The sequence below is a fragment of the Mauremys reevesii genome, linkage group 13 (assembly GCF_016161935.1).
Source record: "Mauremys reevesii isolate NIE-2019 linkage group 13, ASM1616193v1, whole genome shotgun sequence".
In the NCBI taxonomy this organism is placed as follows: domain Eukaryota; kingdom Metazoa; phylum Chordata; order Testudines; family Geoemydidae; genus Mauremys; species Mauremys reevesii.
In genome coordinates, this window is record NC_052635.1 from 13,117,468 (window position 1) to 13,130,220 (window position 12,753).

The 12,753-nt window shown below is 49.7% G+C and overlaps 1 protein-coding gene across 1 annotated transcript; it reads right to left on the reverse strand.

The window, feature by feature from the left end:
• Positions 1-2,375: 2,375 nt before the first annotated feature.
• Positions 2,376-2,903, reverse strand: LOC120380048 (ribonuclease-like). The gene has a single exon (XM_039497551.1). The coding sequence runs from the start codon at positions 2,901-2,903 to the stop codon at positions 2,376-2,378; it is 528 nt and encodes a 175-aa protein (XP_039353485.1).
• Between the last annotated feature and the right edge of the window lie 9,850 nt (positions 2,904-12,753).

Consider the following 12,753-nt stretch of genomic DNA (forward strand, 5'->3'; position numbering starts at 1 on the left):
AGTTGGCAGTCAGTGCACACAAACCCCTTCAGCTGCAGTGCTGTCAGTACAGGAAGAGAAGAGATTTGGCAGCTTCTGGTAGATCAAACTCTCTCAGGACAAATTAAAAATGGCCCCAACCTGACTTTCACTCACAGCACCAGAGTGTGACAATTAGTGCTCAGACTACAGAGCAACAGAACTGCAGTTGTCAGTGGAACAACATTGCACATTGTGGCATCTAAAGGATACGTTATTTTTTCCCTGAAGGATCAGAGCAATTCTCTGAAGGAAGAAATCCTGTGGATTCCATTGGGAGTCTGCCCTATTTCTGAGGGGCAGAAATGTGATCTTGGAATTTTAATAATGAAAGAAGGGAAGGGAGATGGGGAAGGACAAATTGAGAGAGAGAGAGAGAGAGAGAGAGAGAGAGAGAGAGAGAGATTGATAAATGAGTGATGTCAATTATTTTCTCTTAGGACCAAAGATGGCTCTGGAGTTTTGGAGGGAACAGGTTGTGTTGGGCTGGAGATTTGGCCTCGTCCCCCATTGGGTCTAGGCAAGGGAAGGAAGGCGGTATGTGGAAAGAGACACATGGAGCAATGTACCGAAGTATTCACAGGACACACAAACACACACAAGAAACAATCCCGGACACAATCCAAGGTTCTGACTAACAAAAGCAAAAAGCGCAACCACACGGAGGGCAACAAAAATGATTAGGGGGCTGGAGCACATGACTTATGAGGAGAGGCTGAGGGAACTGGGATTGTTTAGTCTGCAGAAGAGAAGAATGAGGGGGGATTTGATAGCTGCTTTCAACTACCTGAAAGGGGGTTCCAAAGAGGATGGATCTAGACTGTTCTCAGTGGTAGAAGATGACAGAACAAGGAGTAATGGTCTCAAGTTGCAGAGGGGGAGGTTTAGGCTGGATATTAGGAAAAACTTTTTCACTAGTAGGGTGGTGAAGAACTGGAATGGGTTACCTAGGGAGATGGTGGAATCTCCTTCCTTAGAGGTTTTTAAGGTCAGGCTTGACAAAGCCCTGGCTGGGATGATTTAGTTGGGTTTGGTCCTGCTTTGAGCAGGGGGTTGGACTAGATGACCTCCTGAGGTCCCTTCCAACCCTGAGATTCTATGATTCTATGATTCACACAAATGACAAATGCTTCCAACAAAAGATGCAAACACCCATGAGGAGGAAGACGAGACATGCAAGGGGCTCACACCCACAAAACAGAAACATACACACAAGAAACATAACTTGAGACACCCAAGATTCATTAAACCAAGGGATTCAAACAGCCATAACCCATAGCCACGTAGAAATCCAAACATGAGGTAAGGAAAGATGTGATTCACAAAAGCAAGAGTTTGGGTTTTTCCTTTTTTAGCAATGAATACCACTAGAAAGGTGCTGATACTACTATGGCTAGTGGCTGTCAATATTGAAGATTAAAACAAACTGGTGTGATCCGTGGTTCTACTGGTACAGCTGAATCCAGACTGGGGGCTGCATGGCAAATTGGTATAAAATTGCTTTCTCTCTATCCATCCATTTTCAGACACATTCATTTCTCTCTCTCCATCCATCTATCCTGACACATCCATCTCTCACTATCTATTTATATTTGTGCCTGTCTTGTTCCAGGAGCCTTTGAATATGACAACACATTTCCAGCACACTCCTTAAGTGTTCAGTGGGTGAATGTTCTTGCTATCATCAATGTAACACAAGCCAGTGATCGCTTTGCAGGTATCAGGCTTTATGGAGTTTAGGGAGCACAGGGAACTGCAGAAAGGGGCAAAATATTGAAGTATCCAGTAACACTTAACCATGATGAATATGAGGATTCTTCATTGTTAGACTTAATGCACAATACCAGAAGTGTCAATTTGTGGATATTTCTTATTTAAACAAATGTTTTTGAGATGGCCATTAGATGGCAGCAGGAAGTACAAGATAAGTAAGGAGTGGTGATATTGTGTAATAGGCACTAGGGGAAAAAGAGGGGGAGGGGGAGGAAGGGGCAGCTATACTCTATAATGGGCACTAGGGGCAGCAGAGGATCAGATGGGGAAGGGGCGGCTATACTGTATAATGGGCACTAGGGGGCAGCAGAGGGTGGGGGCGGGGAAGGGGCGGCTATACTGTATAATGGACCTTAGGGGGCAGCAGAGGGTGGGGGTGGGGAATTAGTGGCTACACTGTTTAATGGGCCCTAGGGGCAGCAGAGGCTCAGGGGTGAGGTTCTATTGTATAGACTAGGCTGAGGAATGGAAACGCCTAAACAATCTGATCAGTGTTCAGAGGCTGGTGAGGAGCCGGGTGCCGTGACCGGTGTGTAAGTGACAGACCGGGCTTAGGGGAAATAGCAGGGTCCTGTGGCTGCCCTCTATATCCTGGGTGGAAGTAAAATCCGCTCCTCATAGTACACGGGGCGCCCCTGGCAGCAGCGGATGAGAATTCTCGAGGAAAGGTATGTCCCGGTATAGGAGCGGGTCAACGAGTTGTATCTGCAGACGGTGATGGCAAAGGAACGGTTGCTCCAGCGTAGACCACTCGGGAAGGGTGTCCCGCCCCCAAAGCAGACATTGTTGATGGACGGGATGGACGCGTGGATGAAGGTGTTGATCAGCTTCCCATAGATTCCCCGTCTCCTCATCATCATGCTGCAGTAGGCTCTGGGATTGGGGGCTGGGGTCCGTGGATTGTTCACATGGTGCTTAATGAACAGTCTGTTCTGCGTGACACATGACTGCCCACTGGCCAGGGCCAGGCAGGCTATCAGCAGGACAAGGGGCAGCAGGAGCAAGGGGTGGGGTCCCCTCATAGCCATGGCCGTGTCTATCACGAGATCAACCTGCAGTGGGGAGAAGGGGATGGATGGAGACAGTATGGGGTGGAGATCTGCCTCCTCCATAGCACCTCCTGGCTCAACCTTGTCCCATCCCACCCCTCTCTGCTCCCAAACCCCACCCCTCCTGATATCCACTGCCAGCCCCACTCTGCCCAGAGCCCCTCCCATTCTTCCAGCCCCATTGGCTGAGGCTGTCTCAGAACCTGGCTCATCAGGGGCTCCATTGTTCCAGGTGTTGCCCTGACCCCTCACCGAGATCGGGGCCTGCTCCTCTAACCCACTGCTCCCCATTCCCCTCCCAGAGCCAGGGGGTTGGACTAGATGACCTCCTGAGGTCCCTTCCAACCCTGAGATTCTATGATTCTATGACAGAACCCAGGTGTCTTGCATCCGACGAAGTGGGTATTCACCCACGAAAGCTCATGCTCTAAAATGTCTGTTAGTCTATAAGGTGCCACAGGATTCTTCGCTGCTAACCCAGGTGTTTGGTGTCTCGAACTGTGACGGGCGGAACCTTGCCCCTTGTGCTAGCTGCTGCACACACTCCAACTTAAATCATCTCTCGCCTCCTCTAACCCTCTGTTGTCCACCCAGAGGTGGAGAGTGAACCCAGGAGTCCTGACTCCAAGCCCCCATGCTGTAACCACTAGAACAGTGATAGTCAGACGTCAGTAGCTGAGGAGCCAAATTAGCGACTGATGTTACCCAAATAGTACCACTCAGATTTAAACAGCAAGTAAGTTAATAAAAATGACTTAGTGCAAGCTGATAACTTAATTGGTTAACAGTAAAAACATCTTGATTTGTTAATAACTGAGATTGGTTACTAATTAAATCACATGGTGCTTTAATATCATCTGCTACAAAGAGCCGCAGGAGACACATTAAAGAGTCACGTGCGGCTTGCGAGCTGCAAGTCTATCACCGCGGTTCCCCATTCCTGGCCAATGGAAATTTCAGGGAAGGGGTTGGAATGGGGGCAGGGAAGGTGTGGGAAGAGGTGGGGCAAGGGCGGGGCTTCATGGAAGGGGTGGAGTGGGGCCGGGGCCAAGGGTGGGGGGGAAGGTGTCAGCAATGTGGCCCTTGGGCCAATGTACTAGTCCTCATGTGGCTCTCGTGGTCATTTGAGTTTGAGACCCCTGAACTAGATCATGCTGCCTCCCAAAAATAAACCCAGCAGTTGTAACCCAGTGTGACACTTTTCTGTGCTCTCTCCAGGCTGGTGGAATGTCCTGCTACTTACCCAAGTCCTTGTTCCTTTGCTGTCATCAGAGTGATGGATCCCAGCCTCTTCTGAGCTGAAACTCACCCATATCCTCGTTATATAGAGCCCAGCCAGACATGGAGCGGGAGGAATGGGAGGGGACATCCAGTAAGCTATTGGATAAGAACGATTTTCTAACATCTGGCAAGTAAAATCAGCGGCTCAGCAGGCAGGGCGTGCGTGGGTGAGGAACAAACAGCACATGTCCTGCTAGAGACCTGGGCTCCACAGAAACATCTCAGGGTGTGTCTACCAAGCAAGCGGTGGGTGTAGCAAGTGGCACAGACTTTACCTTGGGGTAGCTGCACCAGAACAAGCCCTCCAGGGACTTTGTTACAAACTCTGGTCTCCAGCCTGTGCTGCCGTCCAGGCCACCATGTCTCCACTGCTGTTGTTACTCGGGCTAGCTAAATTAAAGCCAGGGGAGGAACGCCCACCTTTCCTGTAATCACACCTTCATTTGCTGTGCAGATGGACCCAGAGTCCAGACCCCTTCCTAATCCAGTTCTAGCCTGGAAACTCACAGCTCTGCCAGTGCCCCCCAGTCCTGAACTACAGCCAGGGCCGGTGCAAGGAGGTTGCGTGCCCTAGGCGAAACTTCCACCTTGCGCCCCCCCTGCACCCCCGCCCTGAGGTGCCCCCTCCCGTGGCAGCTCCTCCCCCCGCCCTGAGGCACCCTCCTTGCGGCAGCTCCCCTCCCCGCACCCTCCGCCGGGAGGCACCCCTCCCTCTGCCCCAGCTCACCCCTGCTCCGCGCACAAGCACCCCGAGCACGCCGTCGCTGCTTCACTTCTCCTGCCTCCCAGGCTTGCGGCCCCAATCAGCTTGGGACGAAGCAGGGCAGGGGTGCGCTGGGGCGGGCAGTTCCCCTGTGTACCCCCGCCCCTTACTTGCTGCAGGTGGCCCTCCCCATGCTCCTCTGCCCCAGCTCCCTCCGCCTAAATGCCGGCGGTGACCAGGGCGGCCGAAGATCCAGACGCCATTGTCGCTGCCAAAGAAAATGGCGCCCCCCAAATGCCAGTGCCCTAGGCGACCGTTTAGGTCGCCTAAATGGTTGCACCGGCCCTGACTATAGACTCTGCTGTCTCAGCCATGTTGCAGTAATTTAGATGGAATATATAGACCCAGAGAGTTAACGGTGTGACTGTGACCCTGTCACTGTTCAAGATTAAACAATGTTAAACAGGGTTCAGGGTTCGGTATCCAGAGCCCTCAGCCTGCTCCGTCCCATGGCAAATACACTGTTAACAGCTCTTTCCACTTTTCATTAAAGATACAGAAAAGCAGGGAAAGCAGCTCAAACCTTTGAACTGTAAAGTATTATGGCTTTTATTTTAACTACTTCCCTTATTCCCTTTCCCTGTAGTTGGGGAGAGGTTTCTGAAGGAAACCCGTCTGTGTGACAGTCCCAGAAATGGTATTAAAGATGGTAATAACTGTCCCATGGGGACAAAGAGAAGCTTTTAGCTGAGATGGGCTGGAGCTGTTGTAGCTGTTATATTTACAGTCCAGTCCTGTTTCGTAGAAGACAAATATGAGACAGACACACACACAAGAGGGAAAGAAAAGAATGGCAAATTGGAAAAATGCAGCATCTGTCTCTAGTGTGATTCTCCCACGCAACCTCAGTGCTGGAGAAACCTAGGCTTGGCACACGATCTTATCAACCGCTCTGAAACTCGGCAATTTGTACTAGCCCGAGGTGTTCAGGGCATTGCTTCGAACGGCCTCTTTGATCACAGGCTTACAACCAGGCTGTGAAATATCCAGTCTTGGCCGGCTAAACCAAACACTTATTAGATGAAAAGAAAAAGGTAGATAACAGTAAAAATATGGAAAAAGAACCCACGGAGCAGTGGGGAGGCAAACTCCCCCATCCCATATCAGCTGGGTCTCTCTCTGGCCTGGTGAGGACGTGTCTTGGGATTAGGAAGAAGGTGCCCAGGGATGTCGTACTGGATCCTGTGCTCCCAGGAAGTAGCCGGGATGGCAGCCATGGTGATAATGCTCACTCTTTCCCCTTTGTTCGGTCAGGAAGTGTTGCGTTCACTTCCCCTCCTCTGTCAGTTTTTAACCCAAACTCCCCTTTTTTTGAGCACAAAAGTTTAGGGAGTCCTCAGAGTTAGACTTAATTTCCAGTGAAGCCTAATTTCCGTCACACCAGTTCTGGCCTGTTGATTTCCGGTTCCACATTTTTCTTGTTTATCAGGCATGATCTTAATACAGGCTTTGAGTGATAACAGGGGTCTATCTGTTTGGACTAATTCCGTCTCAGTTTCACTTGTGCACCTTTCCCCATCAACATTTATTGCTATTTGTAATTGGAGATTTTGTCAAATTTTACTGTACGGTTGACCTTAAAATTCAGGTACGGTTGTAGGCCTAGTTATTACAATAGCTCCCAAACCTCCACAGTTCTGCCAGTGATCCTCAGACCCCAGCCAAATGTAAGGCACCTTAAGGACCTGGATGCCATGAAAATTAGTGAGAAACTGGGTGTCCTAATTGCTTGGGTGACTTGAAAGAGGAAGTTGGAGCACATGGACCGCTTGGGCTGCAGAGCTGTCAGTATAGGAAGAGAGGATAGTAGCCAGCTTCACCTGGATCAAATTCTGCCAGCAGAAATTAGAAATTACCCCAACCAGACTTCAACTCACGATGCTTGATGGTGAAGATTAGTGCTCAGCCTCTGACCCCTCCACAGCAGAACTGCAGTGGCCAGTGGGCCAGCATGAAAGGGGTGAAATGTGACAACACTGCACTACCCAGCACTGCTACTTTCTTTGTTAGTCTAAGGGTGGGTTTCTCACCTAGCACGTATGCAATTATTGGTTCAAACCCCACAAGAGCCCCACTTTGACAATGACTCTGTTTCATTCTCTTCCTCTTGTGCAGGGATCAGGGGGTGGCACCTGGACTGATCCAGCCTTCAGCTGGCTTCAGAGGAAGGAATGCTGCAAAACAAGAATTACAAAAACAAACTTGCTCAGAGAGAAAGTTTGTTCCTGACTTTCCTCAGTTAGTGAACGGCTCAGGCCCTGAAGCATGACAATTTATAACTATGTGTCAGTACCAATTTTGGGAAGGGAGTGGGGCCTAGTGGTTTAGCTCAAGGAAGGCTGGGAATAAGGACTCCTGGTTTCTAACCCTAACCTGGTTAAGGACTGGGGTCCACTGGATTAGAACAGGGCAAGTGAAAACTCAGGACTCCTGTTTTCCCCCCTGGATCTTGGCGGGGAAATGGGTTTAGTGGTTAGAACAGCGCCAACAGTAGCAGTCAGAACTCCAGGATTCTAATACCAAAACTAGGGAACAGGTTGTTAGTGGCCCTTAAATCACAAGACAGCCTCACTGGGAAAACACAACACATGTCCAGCACGGTCCTTCAGTGTTCAAAGGCTTATGTTCTTCTTCTCCCCAGTGTGTCACAACAAGCCAGGAATTGCTATGCAGACAGGGGGAAATATTTTTTACAAGAAAATAATGACTAATAACGCTTAATAATGTTGAATATGAGGATTCTCCATTATGAGACTAACAAGAAAATACCAAAACTGTGAAACTGAATATTTCTAAAAGGATTGGTTGTAGATGGCTCCTATATGGCAGCAAGGAGAACAAAATAGTAAAGTGAGGGAAAGGGAAGGGGCGGCTATACTGTATAATGGTCACTAGGGGGCAGCAGAGGGGGGCGGAAAAGGGGCGGCTATACTGTATAATGGGCACTAGGGGCAGCAGAGGGTGGGGGCTGGGAAGGGGCAGCTATAATGTATAATGGGCACTAGGGGCAGCAGAGGGTGGGGTGGGGAAGGGGCGGCTATACTGTATAATGGGCAGTGGGGCAGCAGAGGGTGGGGTGGGGCTGGGGGTGGGGAAGGGGTGGCTGTACTGTATAATGGGCACTAGGGGCAGCAGAGGGTGGGGTGGGGAGGGGGCTGTACTGTATAATGGGCACTAGGCAGCAGCAGAGGGTGGGGTGGGGGCGGGGCGGCTGTACGGTGTCGTGGGCACTAGGGGCAGCAGAGGGTGGGGGTGGGGAAGGGGCGGCTGTACTGTATAATGGGCACTAGGGGCAGCAGAGGGTGGGGGGGTGCAAAAACCCAGATAATGTGACCAGTGTTCAGAGGCGGGTGAGGAGCCGGGTGCCGTGGGTCGTGTGGGAGGGACAGAGCATGGTCAGAGGAAGCAGCAGGGTCCCCTGCCTGTCTAAGCTGGGCCCTACATCTACTCCACAAGGAGCACAGGGAGCCCTTTACAGCAGCAAATGACAATTTTCCAGGACATCGGTGTCTTGGTTAAGCGTGTATCGGTTGGTTGTATTGGCATTGGGTGGCGGGGAAGACAGCTTTGCTCCTGTGCAGCTCACCCGCGATGGGTATCTCTCCCCCAAAGCAGATGTTGACAATTGGGATTGGCGCATGGGTGAAGGTATTGAGACTCTTCCCATAAATTCCTTGTTTGTTCATCATCATGTTGCAGTAGGCTCTGGGGCTGGGGATAGTCCACCTGGGGCATATTGAATATTCTGCTCTGTGTGACACATGGCTGCCTGTTGGACATGGCCAGCTCGGCGTCTAGAAGGACAAGGGACAGCAAGAGCATGGGGTTGGGTCCCCTTGGAACCAGGGCCGTGCCTGTCCCTGGATCGACCTGTGGTGGGAAGAGGGGTGGAGATGGATAGAGATGCCACAGGGTGGGGATCTGCCTTCTCCATGGCATTTCCTGGGCCCAAACCCCTCCCACCCCACTCTGCCCCCAAAGCCCCACCCCTCCTAATATTCCTGCCAGCCCTACTCTTCCCAAAGCCCCTCCCATTGTCACAGCCCCATTGTGCTGGGGGATTCCCAGATACTGGCCTCCTCTAACCCACTGTTCTCCACCCAGAGGTGGAGATTGAACCCTGGAGTCCTGACACCTCTGCTCTAACCACTAGCTCACATTGCCTTCCACAAATAAACCCTGCAGTTTCAGCCCCATGTAACACTGTTCTCTCCTCTCTCCATGCTGGAGGAATCTCCTACAACTTACCCAAGCCCTTGTTCCTTCGCTGTCATCGGAGCGATGGATCCCAGCCTCTGCTGAGCTGAACCTCACCCTGATCCTCCGGCCCGTCTCGGAGCGGGTTATATAGAGCCCAGTGGACGGGGAGGTGGAGCAGTGGGAGGGGAAATCCAGGAAGCCATTGTGTAAGCACGATTTCCCTGTATCTGGCATTTAAAAGCAGTGGCCTGGAAGGCTGGGCGTGAGCAGGGAAGAAGCAGCAGCTGTCCTGCCAGAGACCTGGGCTCCACAGAAACATCTAAGGAGCATCTTCCCAGCAAGCAAAGGTGTGATTGTAGTGCTGGTAGATTTAGTCATGCCAGATTTAACCTAGCTAGTGGGGGTAATAATACCAGGACTTTGCCCCGGGGAAGCTGTCCCCATGCCAGCCCACCAGGGACCCTGGGTATTTACTCTGCTTGCCAGCCTGTGCTGAAGTCCAAGCCAGCAAGTCCCCATGGCTGTTGTTTCCCGTGCTAGCTAGGTTAACCCTACTAGGTTAACCCACCTATGCTGTAACCACACCTTCGTTTGCTGTATAGACTGACCATGCGTCCTGACCCATTGGCACCTTCCCAGTCCAGTCCTAGCCTAGAAACTCACAGCTCTGCTGGTACCCCCCAATCCTGACCCACAGCCGCTGCTGTCCCAGCCCTGGGCTCTGTTGCAGTAAATTAGGTGGAATATATCGACTCAAAGATTCAGTGGTGTTAACCTGGCCCTGTCACTGTCCAAGATTCAACAATGTTAAACAAGGTTTGGGATTCGGTTTCCAGAGCCCTCGGCCTGCTCAGTCCCATGGCAAACGCACCTTTAACAATCTTTTCCACCTCTCATTAAAGATAGAAAAGAAGGAAAAACAACTCAAACATTGGAAATGTAAAGTATAAAGGCTTTTATTTTAACAGCATCCATTGTTTTCTTCCTGGTTACATGAGAGTTTTTAGATGGACGCTTCCCTGGGTGACAGTCTTATAAATGGTATTGAAGATGGTAATAACTGTCCTTTGGGGACAAAGGGAAGAAGTTAGTTGTGATGGGCTGGAGCTGTCGTTGTTACAGTCCAATCCTGTCTCCTAGAAGACAAAACCCGACAGACACACGCATGAGAGGGGAAGGAGAGGAATGACAAAGAGAGAAAATGCAGCTTCTGTCTCTGGTGTGACTCTCCCTCGCAGCCTCGCAGCTGGAGAAACAGACACGGAACACAATCTTACCAGCCGCTCTGAGACTCGGCAACTTGAACTAGCCTGGGGGTGTGCAGGGCATTGCTTCTAGCTGCTCTTTGATCACAGGGCCACAGCAGTGCTCTGAAATATCCAGTCTTGGCCGGCTAGAACAGATTTTTCTTAGACAGAAGGAGGGAGAGGGGCAGGAAATGGGAAAAATAAGATGGGAAGGAAAAAGGCACATGGTGGGGTGGGGAGGCAAACTCTCCCATCCAAAGGGGTGGCTGCAATTTAGCCAGAGCTGGTGGAAGTGGCCATGTCAGCAGGGTCCCCGTCTCTTGGGATTAGGATGAAGGAGGCCCAGGGTGTCATGCTGCATACTGTGTTCCCAGGAGATACCAGGGTGCAGCCATGATGATAATCCTCGCTCCTTCCCCTGAGTGCAGTCAGAAAAATTTGTGTTTGCTTCCTTTCCTCTGTAAATTTTTCTCCCAAACTCCCCACCCCTTTTTGAGGACCCCCAAAGGAAGTGATGACTGGAATACCCCTCCCTTTATTATAGAAGTCTCCAGTTTGGCCTAATTTCCCACACATGAATTTTGATCCATTGATTTCTGGTCCCAAGCTTCTCTTGTTTACCAGGGATCATCTTTATGCAGGTTTTAAGTGCAATCAGGGGGCCTGTCTGTTTGGACTAATTCAGTCTCTGTCTCACGTTTGTATCTTTCCCAATTAACATTTATTGCTATGTGTGATTGGAGATTTCATCAATTTTTACACTTTCCAGTTGATCTTAAAATTTGGGTAAACTCATAGGCCCAGTTATTACAACAGCTCCCCCTCCTCCCCCCGTCCCACTTCAACCTGCAGCCAAATGTAAGGCACCTGAAGGTCCCAGAACTCATGAAAATTACTGAGGACCTGAGCGTCCTAATTGCTTGGGTGACTTGAAAGTGGTAGTCAGAGGACACGCACCTGTTGGGCTGCAGTGCTGTCAGTACCGGAAGCACGGATTGTAGCCAGCTTGAGGTAGATCAAACTTTCCGAGGACAAATTTAAAATGGCCCCAACCTGACTTTCACTCACCACTCTGGATTGTGGCAATTAGTGCTCTGATCCCTGAGCAGCACAGCTGCAGTGGTCAGTGGAACAGCATGACAAAGGGTGACGTGTGATAACATTGTGCATTGTGGCACCTAACAGCTACATTATTCTTTCCCTGCAGAATAAGAGTGATTCTCTGAAGGAAGAAGACCTCCCATTGGGCAGAAATGTGTTCTTCAAATTTCAGCAATGAAAAGAGAGAGAGATGGGGAAGGACAAACTGAGAGAGAAAGAGATTGAGAAATGAGTGATGTAATTTATTTTATTTTCTCTTAGCACCTAAGACGGGTCTGGAGTTTTGGAAGAAACAGGCTGCAGTGGGTTGCAATTTAGCTTCCTCTCCCATTGGCTCCAGGCAAGGGAAGGAAGGCGGGTATGTGGAAAGAGACACTCAGAGGAATGTACCAAGGGATTCACAGGACACAAACAAACACAAGAAGCAACCCTGGAGACAGAAATGACACACAAGAGACAAATGTTCCCAACAAAAGATACAAACACCCATGAGGAGGAAGAGGAGACATGCAAGAGGCTCACACCCACAAAACAGAAACATACACACAAGAAACATAACATGATACAAACAAGATTGACTTAAGCAAGGGAGTCAAACACCCACAACCCAGCCCCACAAAGAAACACAAGGTCGGGAAAGATGACAAAAATGAATTTGGGTTTTCCCATTTTTGGCAATAAATACTACTAAAAAAGTGTTGCTATGACTAGGGCTAGTTGCCAACCACAGAGAGGATTACCCCATACAGGTGTGAACCATGATTCTACTGTTATAACTGAATCCAGACTAGGGATTGCACTGGAAAGTGGTACAAAAACTGCTCTCTGTCTCTCTCTCCATCCATCCTCATACACACTCATTTCTCTCTCTCCATCCATCAATCCCCACAGACCCACCTCTCTCTATTTACTTATATTTATGCCCATCCTGTTCCGGGAGTCTCTGAAAACCAGAAAAAAATTCCAGTGCACTCCTTAACTGTTTTATGGCTTCTGTTCTTGCTATCCCCAGTGTCACACAACCAGACAGTGATCGCTTTGCAGGTATCAGGCTTTGTGGAGTTTAGGGAGCACAGGGAATTGCAGATGGGGTAAAATATTGAAAAATGAAGAGAATAATGTCCAGTAACCCTTAACCATGCTGAATATCAGGATTCCTCTTTATTTGATTGAATGCACAATACCAGAAGGGTGAAATTGATGGATATTTTTTAATCAAATGACTGTTTTTAAGATGGCCACTATATTGCAGCAGGGAGTACAAGATAAGTATGGAGCAGTAATACTGTATAATGGGCACTAGGGGCAGCAGAGGGTGGGG

Bases quoted from the DNA above. Each gene is read 5' to 3' on its own strand.
- LOC120380048 (XM_039497551.1), bottom strand. From the start codon at position 2,903: ATGGAGGAGGCAGATCTCCACCCCATACTGTCTCCATCCATCCCCTTC.